General features: G+C 47.4%; 1 protein-coding gene across 1 annotated transcript in view; it reads left to right on the top strand.

Moving 5' to 3' along the window:
- Positions 1-8391, top strand: part of LOC119450346 (protein disulfide-isomerase A6 homolog) — a 32900-nt gene extending 24509 nt beyond the window's left edge. Inside the window, exons 7-8 of the mRNA XM_037713780.2 lie at positions 700-1113; positions 8082-8391. Coding sequence (XP_037569708.1) covers positions 700-1113; positions 8082-8162 — 495 coding nt within the window. The 3' untranslated portion in view covers positions 8163-8391. The remainder of the gene's footprint in view (positions 1-699; positions 1114-8081) is intronic.
- The last annotated feature ends 12711 nt before the right edge of the window (positions 8392-21102 follow it).

The raw sequence follows: 21102 nt of genomic DNA, 5'->3' as shown, positions 1-21102 counted from the left end.
TGCCTGTTTTGCCGCCTAGGCGGGCGGATTTTTGCAAGATTTTGCCGCTTCCGCCAGCTTCGAGACCAAGTTCCTACGCGAATGCGGCCTAACCGGCACCTGAAGGGAAGCGGCGGAAATGTATACCGAAAATTTCGACCACCTGGGGACTTTAACGTGCACCTAAATCTAAGTAAACGGGCCTCGAGCATTTTCGCCTTCATCTAAAATGCGGCTGCCGCATTTGTTGCGCATTTGTTGTTTCAGAATGCGGCCGCCACATTCGCGCCCAAAACCTCGCAGAGTGTCAAGGCCTTGACAAACACCGTGACAGTTTTTTTCCATATGCAGACATGATTCGCTGTAAATTACCAACCCAAACGGAAGCGCCCAGGAATGAAAATGTGAAAGTAGCACCGGTTTCTTGAAATATGTCAGCGCGAAGCGACGAGAGCAAAGGGTGGGTTAGTGGGGGGGGGGGGGGCAAAAATTTTCGGGGGGGGGGGTTGAACCCCCCCAACCCTTGGCTACGCCACTGTTTCCTATTCTTGTGTAGATTTGTGTTTTGCTGTGCTTTGAAACAAATGCCGCTACATTGCTTTGGTGACAAGAATAGCGAAGAGTGAACTTTCTCTTATTTTTGGTTAAAGCTGTTGTAGTGTACAGCTGCAGTTAACCAAAGCATTGACTTCCCTTCCACAATGTGTGCTTCACCTACAGGTCACAAAGGAGTCCGTGCTCAAGGAAGCATGCCAAGACAGCCAGTTGTGTGTGGTCAGTGTTCTCCCACACATCTATGACTGCCAGTCAGAGTGCCGCCAGGGCTATCTGGATATCCTCAAGCGCCTGGGAGATAAGTACAAGCGCAACCGCTGGGGATGGCTTTGGTCCGAAGCCTTGGCTCAGCCGAAGCTTGAGGAGGCACTGGAGATTGGCGGCTTCGGCTACCCAGCTTTGGCCGTGCTCAACAGCCGCAAGATGAAGTACTCGCTCCTTCGTGGGTCCTTTAGCTACGATGGCATCAATGAATTCCTTCGTGAGGTTGCTGTGGGGCGTGGATCTAGTGTGCCTGTGAAGGGCGCCAAGCTTCCCGAGGTGGTTGAAACCGAGCCTTGGGACGGCAAGGACGCAAAGGTATGTGGGGCTGCAGTCTTTTGTCGCAAACTCGAGAGTAGTGTTTTGGACTATGATAGTATTCCTCAGTTTAGTGTCTACCCGAAAGAGTGACGTCTCCTGTGCAGCTCCAGCATGTGGCTGCTGTACTTGTGCATTTCATTTATGTGTTCATGTCTCGAGCTGCAAGGTGCGCATGTGCTTGTTCAGCAGTTACCTTTTTGAGACGTGCAGTCTCTTGATTCATGTGTATATAGCATGTACTGTGTACAGTAGAATGTTGTTCATACGTGTTGGATAAAACGTGAGAAAAAACTGTACAATCAGAAATCACTAAAAAATGACAACTGTAGTTGACATTTACGTAAAGCAAAGTGTTGTGTGAACTGTTGCAGCAAAGATACCAACAGGAGCCGGGAAAATGGGGTTCCAGCAGCCCCGAAACGCGCGCCTTGTCGATTTTGCAGCTTTGCAAAGCTTACGTTTGTGCTCCTCGAATTCGGCCTGGGTCAGCAGCTTCAAGCGGGGCAGCGCGAATTGTTGTGGCACAAAGCATGTATGCACATTATCGTTTTCATATTGCGTGGTGTTTTGAGACTGTGACTGAAAATACAAACGAAATCGAGCCCGTGGGCAACACGGGATTATGATGCCGCCAGAGTGATAGATGACACTCCCTTTGCACCACAAGCAGTAGGGACCGAATGAGCTCTGGGGAGAAGCTGCTGTGCCGGACGGCTTGCTATTCTCGATCATGCGCGGTTCGAACCTTTTCTTCATGGGATCCAGCAGCTGGAAAACACATCATACGATTGCAGTTTGGCGATCTCCTGAACGTTTGTGCCAGATCATATTTTTTGGCAACATATAAACCAGTAAAGAATAAGTGCAACTCTGTTGGGTCATTTTGATGCAAAAGCGTCAAATGGCCCATTGAATGGAAAAGCTGGTGTCTGTTTGTAGCAGTGAAATGGCAGGTAAATTCCAATTGGCTGCGGTGCCCCGTCATGAGCGCACCTCAACGGAAGCAGAGCGGGCGAAAGGGAGCACCTGCTGTCGCAGCAGCGCGCCAGGCGTTGCGTGAGGGAAGAGGGCACCGCCATTCCGTCACGTCACCCTCACTCTTTGAAGCCTGTGTTATTTGTGCTTTCCTTGTCCACGCAAGCTTGCCCGCATGTAGTTCATAACGCAAAGGACTGCTCAGCGGCATTCAGTTGGACATTAATGCTTTGGCTTCTTTTTTTTCTCGATCGCAAACGTTGGCACTGGGAAATCGTACATAACGTGATCATATCAACGAGGTTCTACTGTAGTTACCATATATACTCGCATAATGAACGGACTTTTTTTTCCAGAAATCCAAAGCAAATTTGGGGCGTACGTTTTTTATGCGGGGTAGGTTGAGGGAGCTGCGAGCGAACTAGATATTAGGGAGGCGCACGCCACAGTGGATTCAGCGGCGGGCGTCTCTGTCCTCGGGGCCGGTATAACCTAAAGCTATTCCAGTCTGTGTTTATGCCCATATGGACGAGGCCTCAGCCATTTGGTGGATTTTACAGCTAATGGCGGATTGCAATAAAAAGTCGCAGTTGCGTCCGAAGGCAAAGCATCGACTGCAATAGCAAAATAGTAGACAGCTATACGAAGTAGGGATAGTAAATTTATCGGCCCTATAAACTTGGAAACATTCGCTTACTAACTGAATTAAGTGTCCAGATATTCGGATAGTCGGATATTTGTTCTGTACTTGTGCCCAAACAATGCCTCCTTTACTAGATGCCCGCCGCGTCGCTCGCTTTTCCATTGGAGCGGTGGTTCCCTTAATTCTGCGTAAATTCTGTGAGGCGGCGCTCGTTGCCTTTTCAACTTGTGGCGGTAGTGGTCGCCGAATGCTTCCGCCGGCGCGTCGATAGTGTCGACAGCGCCTGCCGCCTCAGAGAATGTAACATATGCCACGGTAATCTCGGAGGCCATAGCACGTGATCTAGGTTGCAGATGTGGGCCACAAGCGACGCTTGTTGCCTTTTCACGGAGAAAAGGAAGAGGGCAGGGAACCGGGTTTATCGGACCACGCGGCAGACATCTTAGTAAATGAGGCATTGTTGTACAGTTAAACCTGTATATAACGAAATTGACAAATTCCCGGAAAACTTCGTTATAAAGAGGATTTCGTTATATGCAGGTTCGGCACGAAAATTCGAAAAAGAAACGCTTACCGTATTTACTCGATTCTAACGCACCCTCGATTGTAACGTGTACCTGTTTTCCATGACCAAAAGAGAGGGGAAAAAATCTTTTACAGATCCTTTACATTACCGCGCACCTCATGCTTTCATACAGCAATACAACTATCACTCAAGATTTACTCCCAATACACTAAAGCTGCGATGAACAAAAATGTCCCACTTGCGAAAGCAAATTAGCAGACAGCTATATGAAGTAAGGATAGTAGTTTTATCGGTCTTTTAAACTTGCCAACATTCGCTGTTTAACTAAATTGGTAGACCAATGCCTAACCACACGTACTACAGCACATGGTCGAAGCTACGGGAACTGGACTCGAAGTGCGTAGAAGGCGGCCATATGGAAGTGTCGATGGCGATATGGTTGCGCAAATTTAGGGTCTTACTCGATTTTAACGCGCAGGCAATTTTTGGACCCGTTTTATCGAAAAAAAAAGTGCACGTTCGAGTAAATATGGTAAGTAAGCAAAAAGGTAACCGACGGCAGAGCTCACCCAAAACATTTATTTTGCGGTAAAAAAAACTGCATGATTTTGCTTTCTTGTTTGTTCATGATGGACGGCAGCACTGACCGTTCGTATGACATCAATGGACACAATGCTGCTAGGCCAGCTGCAGCAAGCGGCGGGATCAGGTTTGAATGAAGAGAAGGGGGAAAGGTCACGCCGCGGCCGCAAGATCGCCGGGTTGAGGGATGCAGGCCCGCCTCGCTCACGCTCACTCTTGCCTTGCAGTCGTCGTTAATTCGAGCGCGCCAGGCGCGCCGCCGCTGCTTCGCATTCCGTCGTGGTGGAGAAGGTGCTTCCAGTTGCTGCTCGTGCAAAAATGACAAAATTTGGGGCGTTATGTCTAGGTAGTCATCGGGGGAAATTCGTTATTTCGAGAGGGTCTCCCGCTGCCACTTCGTTACGTAGAGGTCTCAACTACATGTGCTTCTATGGAATAACAGCGGGGAATAGAAAAACTTCGTTATATCCAGGAATTCTTTATATGGAGGTTCGTTATAAGCAGGTTTAACTGCATTTCTATATTCGTAGTTTTGCAACCGCTCGTGCAAACCCGATAGCTGCTCTGGTTAACCTCCTTACCTTTCCTTTTTTAAACACCAAATATTCGTGTCCGAATATCCGGATAACCGGTTATTTAAACCAGATATCCTGAATATCCGTTTCTTGAAACCTGCATTACCGGATAACCGGTTTTCGAGACCTGATTCACTGCCCTCCGGTTAAACCGGATAGCCAGTTTGGCGGACATTTGCAAGCACTAATCAGTTCCCCTTGCGCCCGGTCGCGAAATATGAATTTGCTGCCGGAGCACAACGCCCCCTCCTCCTCCCATCACCCCACGCCCTTTTGCGTAACGGAAGACAGACGGTGCGTTTGCTCTCTGCTTTCTTCCCATGCGCATGCCAGATTGAGCCGCGATCGTGGGCTCCCCCTGCATGCTTTCACTCGCACATACGGTGCATGGCGACGGTGAAGTGCGCTGTCATATTCCATTATTCCACAAAAATTCAGATTTGTCTGCTCCAAACTGCGTCAAAATTAAATTTAGTTTGCTCTAAGCTGCTCCAAAATGCATTTCTGTTTGCTCCGAAACTCAGTTTTATTTTCTCCTAACATTGCTCCAAAATGAATTTGGGCAGTCCCACCCCTGCAGGCGTATAACTCGACTTGGGGCCCATCGCACACAGAAAAACCGAAGACGGGCACAAAAGCAAGCTAGAGACACGCAAATTCGACATTGTGCACGACTAGGCTGACTATGCCGACCAAGTGGCGGCCACCCCTTTCTCACTTGGACTCCCGTGCGCCGCGCCTGGCTACGCATTGCGCGCGTGCTCTCTGCTGTCATGTCAGAGTCCGTAAACTGCATAAAGTAACTGTTGCAGAGAGCCAGTTACGTCTTTTTCTCTCTAGAGTGGGCGAGGTGCCTTTGCGCCGGCACTGGTGGCAAGGTTGTGGTGAGAACAGGCTGAGCATTATCACGGTCGCTTCCGTAAGGCCCTAAGCTACCGTGATAACACGCAGCCTGTTCTTACCGCATGCTTACCTCTCTCATCATGGCTTTGCCCTCAGATTTTCAGCCTTCAAACCCACCGCCCCTGCCGGTCTGCGGCCACGGCATGTTTGCCGCTAGCGTCGATGTGTAGCCTACAGAAGCTAGCTGCAGAATTTTGTTTACATAATCTCGGCATTTCTCATGTGGCATCATTATTATTTCCGACACAGCCACAGGCATTGAGATTAAGTGTGCTTGCTTTGAACACATGTGCGAGAGTAAAGGATTCTAGTCTCTCTGGAAAACTACAGCACGGCCGTTCAATCGCGGGACTGCAGAGTAGCAAAGTTTGGGGTGCGTTCATTACGCTAGGGGGAAAAAAAAAACTGTTTTTTCGTGGTATGTGGGGGTGCGTCCATTATGCGAGTAAATACGGTATGTAGTGGCCAGTAGCACGCTGAGCCTCCTTGCTGCTAGTTCTTTTTATGGGAAGCAATTTGTGACAGGATTCTGTGCATTGTTCAAGTTGAATTTTGTCTCACTGGGCTCAAATTGCCAAGGGTTTTGGCTACTCAAAAGCACATGACATTGACAAGACCGAACTGCTGACTTAAATGCCCCCCAAGTTTAGATAAGCCAGTTCATATTGTTTCGACTCTGCTGCAATTTGCCCCTATTCTTTTGTACCAAAATGTGTCCCTGGCATAAGGTATAGATAGGAGCCTTGCATGGTATCGATGGTTTATTTTTAGAATGCTTTAGCGGTACAAATTTACGTGAAACAGCATTCTAGATTCGCTTCAGAAACAAGCAAGCTCTATATAATTCATGCTTTGCTATAAAAGCTGACCTGATACTCGTAGCTTTGCCTGAAATTTTGGAAACAATTTGAGCTTACCAACATGTCATTGGGGATGCAGAAATATTGTTGCATGTGGGCATCAACATTTGAGCATTTGTTGCAATTCTTACTGGCAATTGAATGCGATCCTGCTTACAAGATTGAGACCCAGTCGCTTCACTTTTGTAAACCATTTTCTCCCTAATGAAGCACGCCTGTAGGTTTCCTTTTTCTTTATTTTTGGACTGGATCATAAACCACAGGAAACATTAGTATTGTCAGGTGACACACATGCCTAGTTTAAAGCTTGGAGGAGCAAGCTTGATTTTTCAGATAGGTGTATTAGTATTGTCAGGTGACACACATGCCTAGTTTAAAGCTTGGAGGAGCAAGCTTGATTTTTCAGATAGGTGTACAATGTTGAAGCCTGCAACCTGAGGGTTTGTTACGCCTTTTTGGTGGATTTACTTTTGTCTGTTTTGTGCTGCCTTTTCCATAAGGTTTTGCACCCATTGTAGTTCATCTTCTTCTATTCTTTGTCCATCACCATAACTGGCACCTATTTCATGTCACAACACTTATCAAACTTAGACAGAGGGCTGGGCTGCCACTGTGTGCCAATGAATTTCGGCAGTGTTTAGTCAAAAGATGCTTTTATAACTGTGCTATGCATTTACGAGCTAGTTATTAGGATATCCCTGTAATGTCGCAGCCCTTTATAACATTGTCGCTCCTCTGACATCACATTCAAAGCCTTTTCAAGGCTTTGAATGTGATGTTAAAAATTAAATTGCATTGTAGGCTAGCTCTTCGAGTTCACAGTATAGTTTTAATAAGTCTCAATAAAGATGGCATGTGAGAATATGAAATTTCTCGTTTCATGGTTGAAATGGAGAAATACTCGAGGGCCAACTGAGCCACCAACGCTCCTCCTCATCTTCTCCCATATTACAAAGAAAAGATATTTCTATATAACCTTCATATAACCATATCACTTTAAAAGTAGCATAAAATGTGAAGGTTACTCTTCTTTATTTACATTAGACCATAAAAGCATACAGGCACGGATTAAACCATGAACGGCTCTGGCCCAAGATGCACGACTGCCAGGTCAGTGAGGCAAATTAAGAAAGGTCCACCAGGCATGAAATTGGGTCCTCAGAATTGCTCATGAGCAAATGTGATGTGGAGAGGACCCGCCGTGGTTTCTCAGTGGATATGGTGTTGGGCTGCTGAGCACGAGGTCACGGGATCGAATCCCAGCCACGGCGGCCGCATTTCAATGGGGGCGAAATGCGAAAATACCCGTGTACTTAGATTTAGGTGCACGCTAAAGAACCCAGGTGATCCAAATTTCCGGAGACCCCCACTACGGCGTGCCTCATAATCGGATCGTGGTTTTGGCACGTAAAACCCCATAATTTGATGTGGAGAGTGCAGGATACTACTAACCAACAACATGTCTTCCGAGATTTATGACAGTGAGGGGCTGTAGGTTGAGTCTGTAGTCCCTTTGAGCTCCCTCGTACTTAAAGCATATACACACTGCATGCCTCCGTCGAAACCGAAGGCCCCACACAATAACCAGCAGCCATTGCAATCCCTCCTGTGATATTCTGTCATCGAGTTGTGCATTTTTGGAGTTGTTCCCGACTAGTGCATCTGACGGGCTGATGGACTGCAAATTTCATTGTCACTAATAACCCGAACCATCACTTCAGATGCATTTTTAGCATTGCTTTATGTAAACATCCGTTCAGTTGTATGACTGGGGTTGCTAGTTTATGTGAAGGGTTGTACATTGTAGTTTGGCAGTTTAGTGCAGTAATTGACTCGGGGCTACTGAGTACTTTTTGTTTTGTGGATTTCTGTAGTATTTACAACATTGTTAAATTTTTCAGATGGAAGAGCCTGAAGACATTGACCTCAGCGATGTTGAGTTGGAGCCTGAAGACAAGGTCAAGAAGCATGTTGAACTTTAGGAAGGACGGTGGACGAAACCACTTCATTATTTCGTGGGTGTTCATTGTTTTCTTTTACACGTGCAGGAAAGGGTGGGGAGGGGACATGTGGCTGTGCCATCTTTCAGAACCTGTGTACATACTGGTCATTGTGTAAATTATTCTCTCCTCTTTTGGGACTGCTCTTTAGAAACCTTGTTGTAATGCTTAGACATGCCAGAGTCAATAAACTGGGCATTTTTTTTTTGCACATGTGCCTTCCGTTTCTGGTTTTTCTCTTGCTTCATCTTGCATAGCAGGGCAGTTTTGTTTGTATACTATTTATCTTTTACTAATAATTTGGGTCTAGAGTACAAACTTGAAATTTTCTTTTCGTTATGTTTCCCTTGACTGGCCTTTTTCATTCTTTGGGTCTGAAAATAAGTGCAAATTTCGCGCTACCATAAATGGCTGCTTGGAACACCGCTTACTTTGTGAGGCTGGTTTGCTAATTGATATCAGACCAAGGTTCATCAGCAGTGTGAATATTTATCTGAACACAGCCAACAAGACGAGAACAAAAAGACTCGTATTATGTCTGGCACTGTTCAAATGTGAATGTGAACGGCTCTGCCAGTGCTGCCTGTCCTGGTAGTCTTCCATCTTTCAAAGTGGTGGAGGCGCGTCAAGATCCCACGTCCTCCTGCGTTCCTGTCCTACCTGGAACTACGTTCTGGTCGCCGCCTGCGCTCGGGCACTGCTACCTCGGCTGCTCGCACTATCGCTACCCCTAACACTCCCACACCCATGACATTGGCTGCACTGACATCGTGCACCATTACCCAGCGCCTCCACCACTTTGAAAGAAGGAAGACTACCAGGACAGGCAGCACTGGCAGACCCGTTTATTCCGCAGGCACGGCCCGGGCTCAAGTACTAAGAACAGGGATGATGATAGCTATATACAAATGAGAACAATGAAGTACTTTAAATGTGCTTACACTAAGTTGAACTAACAAGCTGACATTCTGATGCTATTAATTATGAATTCAATTGTCCTGCAACTGGCCACATGTAGCATACCATGCCATTGAGAAGTCTCGTATTAAAAGCAATGGTGTGTTGTGTTAGAGCATTGCAGTTGGTTTACACGTCTGTCTTTACTCATTGGAAAATAAATTGCATCTTGCAGCGTTCTCCTGAACTCTATGAAATTTGACAAGTAGGTTCCCGTTAGACTTCATAGAGATGAAAGCAGTCCCTTTTTCCTTGAAGTGAATGTATTTAGGCTGATTAGTCCATGACTTGAGCAGAAAAAACAGCATAGAAAAAAAAGAAAAATAAAGTGAGGGAACAGACAGCGGCACAAAACATCAGCGCTGCCTGACCCTTCCAGGATGACATTGGCAGATGTCAGCAATTTTATTAGGAGAAATAAGCTTTGAAGAGATGAATGTGAGTTTGGTTCTTTATTCAGCCACACACGCACTCATTGGTTGCATGAGGTATGAATACTCATGGGCCATACAAACTCGATTCGCATGTTGCGTAGGTATGTGATGCATCATATTAGTGGCCCATTACAGCCTGCATTGCAGGTGTGCTTCACGCAGTTTCGACATATTCGCAGCCTATTCCTAAAAGGCTATATGACCAAGCACATTGCTGCAAGGGACAGCCCTACCCAATTTGCTAAATTCCAACAATAGAAATTGTGAGAGCGCTGATAAATGTGGCTGGTTGCCTCTGTTAGCGCTACCAGCAGAGAACAAGTGCGTAATCCACATACTCTAACATAGCACATGCAGGTGGACATTGGGAGTGCTATGCTCCAGACGGCTGCAAGTTCTTGACATTGATCTCTACTTAGTACAGATCAGTTCTTGCCATTTAGACTATGAATGTACATTGTTGCATATGTGATGGATATGGCATTTCAACTGTAATACGATTAAGCAACCGTGCTGCAATGTACGGACCATGAATGCAGCACTTTTGTCAAGTGATTGGTACGAAGGGGAGCTTCTATGGACTTGTACGCAAGCTTTGGCGTGCCACCACTGAGGGGCATTTTCTAACCCCAACAACCAATGCACTCTACAATTGACTCGCATGTGCATGCTAATGGTTATACAGATGTGTTCTATATTTCCCAACTGTGTTAACTTCCCAACCACTGTGCACAAAATTGAAAAATTGCCCTTACAACAATGGCAACACCTGGTCAAACAAAAAAATCAATCTTGCAGCATTGCCATCGAATGAATCCATAACAGTGTGCTTTCTTGAACGTCTTTTTTAACGCATCATCAACTCGGACACCCGTCAATTCAGCAAACAACTGCATGGGCATTGTGCAGGCAGCGTCCAAAGGGGACCGTGACTCCCCCCCCCTCCCTCCGCCCTTTTTACAGCCGAGCTGTTATACGCTAGTTGCTAGCGGATCGCTGGTGCGTAGACCAAACACGACGTAGCCTCAATGCCCATCACCCCTCATCCAGCCTTTATGTCCCCGTTCCCCCCTCCCCCTGTGCAGAGTAGCAGGCTAGAGCATGCTAGCTCAGGCCGACCTCTCTGCCTCCCTTCAAATAAGTTATCTCTCTCTCTCAAAGCGTATCGACGGTGTGCCCCAGCTGCCTTTAGCATACAATGGGTGTCTCTTTTTGGCTGGTGACGTCACGCACTGCATAGGCACATTATCTCAGTTGCGTTCCGGCTGTGCAATGGGTAGGTTGCATATGGTGCGGACCGAGGAAGAACAGCGTGCCTACGAAGAACGACGGCGTGAACAGAAGCAGGAATGGATGCGTAGGCGGCGCCGCCTTGGGGCACATTCCCACTCAAGCGTCATTACTGAACACACGACTGTCTACCATAGCGACCACAAAGCTTAGTGACAAAATAATAAAGACGGTAGAAAATGACAATTCATGTGGCATGTGTCTTTATTTAAATCAGTATAGTTTATCCCCATTACACGTTTTCACGAGAGCGCTTCCGACGGTCTGGTGTCGAGAGTATGTGTTAGTGTTGCCTGTTTGGTCTGGACTGTGAGCTTGCCTTGCGCTTGCGTTGCGGAGTGGTAGCTTTCCTTCGATGTTTCCGTTTATTTTTGTCACGAATGACTTACGCTCGTAAGTAATGGTATATACTCATCAAAAGGCTACAGGCCAGCACTGTGCAGTTTATGGGTGCACAAACAATCAGCGGAAAATAACGATTTTGGGGAGTAGTGTGTCCACAACACAGCACTCCGAGAGACCACTACCGATGAATGAATGAATAAACTTAATTGTACCAAGAGTGGTGTGGTTAATCTCCGGTGGAGCCCTCTTGTAGAGCCCCACTGGCCGCGGCGGCTCATCGCCAGTTGGCTTCCCAGTGCCAGCTCGGAAAGCCGTGCCTCCCAAGACCACGTTGTGAGTGTCTGTGATGAACTCACCAGCCTGAATACTGCCTGGGCTGGGCGTTCCGTACACTGGTAAGTAATGTGTGTCAATGTGGCTGTGTGGTCGTTGCACCAGGGGCATACCCTGGTTGTGTATACCTCTGGAAACATTGCGTGCAATCTCTCGATATGTGCGGGTAAGTGTTGGTTTGAAGGCGGCGCCAGTCCCTGGCTTCTTGGCTGCTTAACTTGGGATGTGGAGGAGCGTACTTCCGTCTGGTCAGGCGTTGGTCCTCCAAAATCTGCCTGCTCGTGATGGGATCCTCATGGTGGTTTGTGAGGGGCCTCGAAGAGTCTTCTGCGACTCGGCCAGCAAGTCCGCGAGCTACGCAGTTGGCCTCCTCGTTGCCTTCCAGCCCTGGGCACCAAACGACCCCATGGTTCTCAGTCAGCGTGGGGCCCAGGATATCAGTGATGAACCTGGGAAGTGTGCCTCTAAGATATAACCGACAGGCGGCCTGCGAATCCATCAGGATATATGCGGAGCGACCTCTTCGTTCTGCTTCTTTGATGTGGTATGTTCATGCTTCACTAGTTTCCTGCATCACCTGAGGACTTAGCATTTCAGTGTAATATGAACCAATGCACACATCAGTTAAATAACGCATTTTGGTAAACCCTTTTTGGCACATTTCCCAATAGGTTGCGAGAATTGTCAGCTCTTCGATGCAATATTTTCTCGTATGTAGTGGCAGAGGCTATATTTGTTATTGTTTCAAAGACGACTTCATTCCAGTACCTAATACGGGGTTCACACAGCGCACTTTTGATCGTGATCGAGCTCGATCTGCATCGAATTTCTCGGTTGCAATTGGCTTCTTTGCTCAATATGCGGAAGAGTGCCAATCGCGATCGAACATTCCGACCGAGATCGGGCTTGATCGCTATCAAAAGTGGCCATGTGACACCGGTATGAGAGAAATTGAAACATTCTGCAAGAGAACTAGTCGGTAAATACACTTCGCAACGATCTGGAAAAATCGTGTCCTATGAAATATATGCAGCCCCTATGTCTACCAGAACAGTGTCTCTGCGTTCACACGCGCCCTGCGCGGTCCTGCACATAAAGGTAGTTTCGAAATCTAGCACCTGGGCTGTATCAGTTGCGCTGGCATCTGTGATCACCATCGCGTGTCGGTTCGCTGCTGGTACCGCGCTGCTCGAGCGCCACGCTTCTGCTTAAACCTTTGGTTATAAGCATTCTGCGCTGCACCAGATCCAATAAATTTTGCATGATTGAGCTGTTGAGTTGCGTCGGAAGCGTGTGGAGTAACTACCGCATATCTACCAACCGCTGACACGCGTCGGCGAGCCGCCGGCGCCTGGTTCTAAGCATTGCCCGACTGCTACGTACGCGCCTGCTTTCGCTAAATGAGATAACCCTCAACCGCGAAACGTAATGGTGATCAGATTCAATCGACGACTACAGTCACATGTGCCCAGCAATAACAGTATAAAATACCGCCGATAAGCACGCTAGGTCTCGACGAAGCAGACGCGGCTGCCGCCGCTACCGACGACGAAACGCCACATCCACCGGCTGGGCTTGCTGTTGCCATTGCACTTCACACTGAGCGTTCACGCGAGCTCGGGAAACCCGTAACAAGTCAAGTGGCACGTGACAAGCGAAGCGGAAGAAAACAATCGAATGATGCTCCGCAAAGATCGCATAACCGAAGTGTGGCCGGCCTGCTCATAGAATCAAGACCAACCAACTCTGTGAGGCTCACAGTCCAAAATGGCGGCATAACATTGTTCTGACCACGTGGTTCTGACGCTAGACGTCGCCCGTGTCCGGCAATGGCGCTACGGCACTACTCAAACGTCGGTTTGTGAAAAGATTCATATTTCCTCGGCTTTCGGCGCCGCAGCAAGTCATGCGAAATTTCACACGACAGCTGCCTTTATTGAACTTTTATTAACATGTTAGCTGTGTGCAATTTATCCAATTATTATCGAAGTTCGCAGCTATCGGATGACGTTGACATCCAGGTCACGTGACCTGAAACCAGCCGAATCAAAATCGTCACCGCATTCTCCATCTTTACGCGGCTGTCACCTAGCCTCTATAACCGTACTAACCGTACGGCGCTGCCGCGATTCGCTTGTTTTGTGATTTCGTGCAGTATTTCAGCTAATTTAGTGATCCTCAAGTGCCTTTGATACCAAGCATCTGGCTCACGTGAGAGCTTGTGAGCGCTTTGGGTGAAGACCACGCAGACTCAATCGTGCGACGCGGGCCGTCGGACATGGCCGCCCAAAGCTGCAAGGGGGAATTCGTGCGACGCGAGCCGTCGGACATGGCCGCCCGAAGCTGCAAGGGGGAAGACAATGGCGCGGCGACGGTTGGCGGCAGTAGCAACGAACCGCGTCGTGTTGATCGTGCGTGTCAAGAGACGGTGCCGTGTGCTGACAAAGCTGCGCAGTGCACCCTGGATACGTACGCAAGTTATGATGAAATGTACAGGGAGCATGAGAAGCGCATGGAGGGGCTGCGCGTGCTCAATGAGAAATTTCTTCAGATGCTCAACAGACCTGCCGGTAATTCGTCCGAATAATGCTTCTGCAGTTACGCCAGAGATGTGACATTCCCGATGGTGATAATTTTTTTAACCTTTCGTTTGTCACTCATATAATACGCTTTTGATTTTTTTTTTTTTTTTTTTTTTGTGAAGCGCAATAGACTGTGCGCGCAAAACGCAGTGTTTTCCATGCCAAGGATTAATAATAATGCTGCATTACAAGACGTCTCTGACTTTTATTGTTGGCTATAGTTCTAACGCATGTCTGCTGAATCTGGTTCAATACAGGGCGGACATGCCATGCAGTGAATGAAGCACTAAGTGTGTATTGCGGTGAAGCACTTGGCAGCAGGGGTGCTTGGCACGTAGTGCCAACGAACGGAAGGTACTGGTACTCCGTGAAGTGGTTTTATTCATATGGGTAGGTGTCGCGTAGCGCCCGTACAGTACGTTAATTTATTACGTGACAACTATACGTTATAATTACGCCTGTGCAGTTGGAGGGATCGAAAACTGCAAACAGCACCGAGGTAAATAAAGCGCAGGGATATGCAGGGGACAATTTTTAAAGTTTTAAGGAATTTTTAAAAATAGCTTGTTGCAGATGACATAATTCTGGTCCTTGAGCTGTATTATTCAAGAGGCGGACATTAATTCCACGAGAAATCGAAACATGTTTTCCACTAATATATAAAAAAATCACTAATTAACTTTCGAAATAATTTACGCCACATACTACTGCAATTTACGAATTGTAGCCGGTGAGTTTGCAAGGCATATCCACTTGAAATGGATGTCCAGAATGACACAAATTTGGAGATATGCGCCATCAAACTCGACGTAAAAATGCACTGTTCCACTTTTTTTTTTTTTCCCCTTCTTTTTCAGAACGCTTTTTTATGCATTGAAGCGCAAGAGTAACTGGAACGCCCATGTATTTCGTCAGACACTTTGGGAAATATCTTGAAACTGGTATCATTCTTGAAATTCATTTCAAGTGGATACGCGTTGCAAACTCACCGGCTACGTTTCGTAAATTGCAATGTGTGCCGTAAAGTAGCCTAATTAATTATAAAATTAATTAGTGGATTTTTGTTAGATGGTTGAATATGTATTTCAAGTTCTCGTGCTAGTATAGTCCGCCTCTTCGAATAATCCAGCTCAAGAACTATGCTATCTGCCACAGGCGATTTTTAAACATTCCGGTAAACTTAATATTGACTACCCCGTTTGCCTGTGACTGCCGTACTGATACACTTTAGGCTACGCTGTTATAACCTGGTTGGAATGAACTAATAACGACGGGCATCAACCCAACCGGAAAATCTGCGTCGCGGCGGAGTGGAACAATCGGTTCCTCGTTGGCTTAGGAACCCTACATACGTGCCGTGTTCCGTGCCGTTATTGGGACCGCATTATCAGTGGATCACTTTCGGGAATACTCTTGCGTGACGTGGCGTCTGATGCGACGCCTCAGTGAAGATACATTCTGCACGTGCGCTGGCTTAACCAATCTGTTCTATTTACGCGTAGCAAACGACAGTAGCACAGTAAAGGCTATTTCCCTACACAGCACGTTCGCATTTTTGAAACGCATATAAAAGGCGCGATTAATTCCCAAGCAGCAAAATGATTTTCATGTCAGAGCTGTAGCTTACTGCATGCTTTATCTCCGCCGTATAAGCTGGTGGGAGTCCGGCAGTAGGGATCGAACCACGCACCTCTATTTCCAAACCGTTTGTCTTACCCATTGGGCCACAGCTGCCGGTAACTTCAACTTCAAGCAGTGTTGCCAGGTTTGGCTATATATAGCCAAATTGGGCTACAGAAAAAAAAAAAAAATTCGACGTCGACTTAGACGAGTTGGCTATGTGGCTATATTTGGGCTACTGAACATCTGCGACTTGGCTTTCTCGGGGCTATAAGTGGCGCCCTAATCCACGCTCCAGTAGACAGAAATCTCGAAGACTTATGTTTTAGCTGGCTGAGCCGGCATCGCGGGTGTGCATGTGTGCGTGCGCGAAATGCCCCCCCCCCCCCCTTTTTTTTTTTTTCTTTTTATTTTTTCTCTCTCCGCGCCGTTGTCCGAGCCGGTGGCTTTGATCTTTGATGCACTTAAATTTACACCCCGCTTCACCGTCGGACACCCGATCCCCGGGCATCGGGATGATCCTTGGAGTAGAGGGTTTTTCACAGTACACTGCACTAACATGGCTATGCTCAGAAAGGGAGAGCAACAAAATAGGGTCGGGCAATCCTGGCACCGACATGAAAGAAGGAAAGCACGGGTAGAAGACACGCTCCAGTGTGTTCACGGCAGGGACGTAGCCAGAAATTTTTTCGGAGGGGGGGGGGGGGGGGGGGGGGGCAAGCGTCTGCTTTCCTCTACGTGACGTGATCGATAATAAATATCGGTAGTTTAAGCAGACTCTCTACATGTATATCAAAGACATGGGACCCCCCCCCCCCCCCCCCCCCTCGCGTGTGCGTGTGCTTGTGGAGAAAGTGAGTAAAAAGTAAAGTAAGTTAAGTAAAACAGTAAGTACAACAGGTACAGTGGGCATCATTGAGACGACCCGCCTGATCAGAGAAGACATCATTCATTGTTAATCTCCGTTAAGCGTAGACGGCTTCGTCCTCGTCGGGGCGAAGTGCGTTTCACAAGTCAAGGACGCGTGAAAATGCTAGCTTGTTGGCTGCGTCTTTGCGCTAGAAAACTGAAATACGCGCAAAATCAAGTAATGCTTTTTTTTTTTTTTCGAAGCTTTCGTCGCCCTGCACCCTCATACAAGAGGGTTGCATTTCCTGCGGCAAGTGCATGGGCCGCTGTGTCTTCCGCTGTGTGCGAGCGTGCAGCCGTCATTTGCCTTTACGTCAACAGATTCAGAATTGTACAGAATGTTTCACCGCACAGCATAGATATGGCATGTGTACGCATTTTAAGTAGTGCGTGCAACTCATTTCTGCTTCACTTACGCCGGTGCAAACAGGAAGCGGCCTTGTACCTCACAGAATCTCGACTGATTGGTGTACTACTGATGCAGGAATGAACTCCGGTCTTGTTCAGTGCATAGTGCACATAATCAATTTCTCAGGACGCGTGAACTCCGACGAGAACTGTCAGCGCCTGCAACAAGAGTTTACTTACGCTGTACTGCGCACAGCAGTAATCCATGCTTGTCGGCTGTCTGTTTCGTGCATTCTGTTGCGAGTCGGTGGAATTTCACTGCTGTCATCAACCCTTCGTGTGTACATTGCTGGTTTGGGATTCCACAACACAACAGCAACTACCAGCCTTCCGTAATTGCTGGTTTGGGATTCAACAACACAACAGTAACTACCAGCCTTCCGTAGGGGCGCAATCGCAAACAAAAGACGTTTCGCGCGCAGGCAAGATCCTGTGCGAGCGCGGCCCAACCGGCACCTGAAGGGAAGCGGCGGAAATGTATACCGGAAATTTCGACCACCTGGGGTCTTTAGCGTGCACCTAAATCTAAGTAAACGGGCCTCGAGCATTTTAGCCATCATCTAAAATGCGGCTGCCGCATTTGTTGCTTCATTTGTTGCTTCAGAATGCGGCGGCCACATTCTCGCCCAAAACTTCACAGTGTCAAAGCCTTGACAAACACCGTGACAGTTTTTTCCATATGCAGACATGATTCGCTGTAAATTACCAACCCAAATGGAAGCGCCCAGGAATGAAATTGTGATAGTAGCACCGGTTTCTTGAATTATGTCAGCGCGAAGCGACCAGAACAAAGGGTGGGGAAGTGGGGGGGTGGGGGGTGAACACCTCCCTCTGGCTACGCCCCTGGTTCACGGCCATGACTTCTGGGTAAAATATCGCGCGGGGCAGAGTTTTCGACCTGTTCCAGGTCTCTCACGCTAAGCTTTACTGTCGTTTTGCTTTTCCTGCGAGATAAATTTTTGTTCGTGCTTGTATTCGAGATTGATTTCGATAGGCTGGACTTAAGATCGGATCCTCCTCGGAGAGGCGAATCGGACCATGGGGAAGTGGGCCAAGTATGCGAGAAAGTATAAAAACGAATGGGAGGAAGACCCCGGCCGAGCTCAAAGGCGGGTCCTGGTGTTTTTACTTATAGATGGCTTACCCGTAACGTTCCAGATGCAGGTATTCATCGTGCTAATATCGAAACATGTTTGCCACGATGACATCAATGCACCACGTCACTTGAACATCACCCACCGTGTTAGCTTAGCAGGTGAGGTGTCAGGCTGCTGGGTCGAAGACGCGGGTTTGATTCCCGGCCACGGCGGTCGCATTTCGATCGAGGCGAAATGCAGGAACACCCGTGTACTCTGATTTAGGTGCATGTTAAAGAACCCCAGATAGTCAAAATTAATCCGGAGTCCGCCACTGGGTCATGCCTCTCAATCATATCGTGGTTTTGGAAAGTAGATATCCAGCAATTATTATTAGCACATCAACATAGTTTGCTTTTTTCACAGTAACCGGTTTTCACAGGATTACCACTGTTATCAATTTGTAGTTTACCTTTGCTCTTTGTGCGCCGTCGCGGCTTTTACCATTTCGAGCGAGTTACGTTCGGGACGTGCTCGTCGCCGAAAACGACTGCGCGCTTCTTACACTGGTGTAAATAATCTTTAAAGCTTCGCTTACACCAATTCAGACAGTGAGTGGCATCTGTTGTCTGTCACTTGTTAACGCATGTTCTTGCCGTGCTAGAGACCTAAGATTGCGGCCAGGTTGATGTAAATGAACACTATTTAGAGCATGTACCAGCTAACACGGGCCCTGTTAATTAAAAAAAAAACAACAACTAGAAAACAACATAGGATGATGAGACAGATAACGCGAGATATCATTGCGCGAAAGAATGGTTTTGGCTCATAAAAAAAGAAGCCGTGGGCGCGTCGCCATCGCATACTGCTGGACAGCTGAACTTGTTTTTCGCCTTAGGCAGAGGTCACTTGAGAGGTCGATGACGCTGAACAATATTTTGCGTTCACGACGGCTAGACGCAGAGCTCGCAGTTAATATTACTGCAAATAACTAAAATAATCAGTACTATCTGCCATAAAATAAAAGCACTGTGATTTCGCCCTCTGCAGCAATTCGCTGGAAATTGAGAGCTTCCGGGGCCAACCAAAAAGTCCTCTGTGTGCAAGCATGATGTCGCTGTTGTTGAGGTCAAGGGCCGACCGCCACGGCGGCACGGACATTTTGTTGCGACGGGTTGCGCAAAAAAGGATTGCCGTAGTCAAATGTGAAAACCTTTACACAGATAAAACTGCAAATAAAAATGGCTATATTTGGCTACGAAGCTTTGTGGTCTTTTTTCTGTTTGGCTACATTTGGGCTACAATTTTTCTAACTTTGGGCTACGCCACCTCGTCCGACCTGGCAACACTGGCGGTGAGGTGGTCTTGGCTGCTCCCATGGCGGCAATTTACCATGCGGCATCCCAAAGCATCTATTAGGTGGAGGTGCCCTCAGGTTGGGAAGGAAAGACCCGACCCTTTCCAAGCGTTGAGGTCTCGTAAGGGCCGGGTGTGAATCACGCGCCACCTATTTTACCGTTAGGTATACTGGGCAGCAGCCAAGGAGGTTTAAATAAAACTCTAGCCAATGCCTCCTATTAGGAGGCATTGCTCTAGCACGCCTGCCTATACCATGTGGGGGTTCGGGCTAACATGTCCGCGGTCCCGGCTAGCTAAGGTTTGAGACACATAGCTCGTCCCAACGTTACTAGACTAGCTTCAGTTGTAAAACTCTCCGACCGTCGCTGTCACCAATCCTTGGACAACCGCCAGATGGCGGCGCCGTTCCATCGCGCTCCACTGCAGACGCCTCGCCGCAGCCTTGAGCTCGTGCGGACGGGCAGCTTGCGCGTGTTTCACGCTCGCTGGCGTTCTCCGAATTAGTGATACCATGCGAAAGCGGTATCCACCTACAGCAATAAGATATATCGGACTAGTTGGTTCATACTGAAAGATGGGTAAACTGCACGATAGGAAGAAACGCATACGACGAAGCGCAGAAGCTGCGTTTTTAAGTGTCGTGTGTTTCTTCCTGCCGCCTAAACCTTTCATGCAGTTTACTTTTCCCATACAGCAGCTTGGCACGTTTTCTCGCTGCTTTTACTTGCTTAGCACTTTGGTCTGGGGCAGTTATACGCCAGCTAGCGAGACCAAATTTGGTCTCCTAGCTTGTTATTTGAAAGTGCCAATACAACTTTCGTATTGGCACTTTCTTGGTGAAGCCAATATTTAAAAAGTTAGGCAATTAGTTTATGCTAATTGACTTTGCAAAACGAAGAAAAAGAATACCGCAGAATAGGACACGCGATCCTCAACCCCACTGAGTTGGTTTGAGCCTCCTAGCACACTCCGTCGTCTTTAAAACATTGGCTACTTTTAGCTGGGACACCCTATATACTGGGTGGCTTAACTATTATGCACCAAGATTTGAAAATATGCAAATGTCACGTAGCTGGACAGAACCAAGGTAATGTTGTCTGCCGTCGCTTGGAGATACTTAGATTATTTTTTTGCGAGAAAAAACATGCGCAGTTGCTTACAAAACAAACGCCCAAGCGCAGCTCTGAAGCATTTATGTAAAGAGCACAGGGGCAGACTTTCTCATTTCTTAAAGTCACAATTAGCTTGCATGCGTGGTTTTAATCATGACTGAAACCGAAAAATAACAGTTAAGTTATTTTTACGTTTATCAAAATTTCTGAGGATCGGGTCATGTCGCGGTAACCAGAACAATACTCCACTCAAACCGAAATAAATCGGTGCCAGGGGTACTCTGAACCAGTAACCAGAACAATGATAACCCGATCTTCAAAAAGGCGAATCAAGATAAATCAATTGTCTAGTGCTGCGCACTAACCGCAACTGAAAACAAGTCGTTCTGTCGGGCTGAGTGATAAATCTACGCGCAGCGCGAAACATTAAGAAGCAGTCGATGCATCCTTACATTAGACAGTTTTAGTTTAACGTTAGCGTAATAGCGGGGTTAAGG

This window comes from Dermacentor silvarum, chromosome 4, assembly GCF_013339745.2.
Source record: "Dermacentor silvarum isolate Dsil-2018 chromosome 4, BIME_Dsil_1.4, whole genome shotgun sequence".
In the NCBI taxonomy this organism is placed as follows: domain Eukaryota; kingdom Metazoa; phylum Arthropoda; class Arachnida; order Ixodida; family Ixodidae; genus Dermacentor; species Dermacentor silvarum.
The sequence above is the reverse complement of the archived record's forward strand: the minus strand, read 5'-3'. Positions and strand labels throughout refer to the sequence as shown.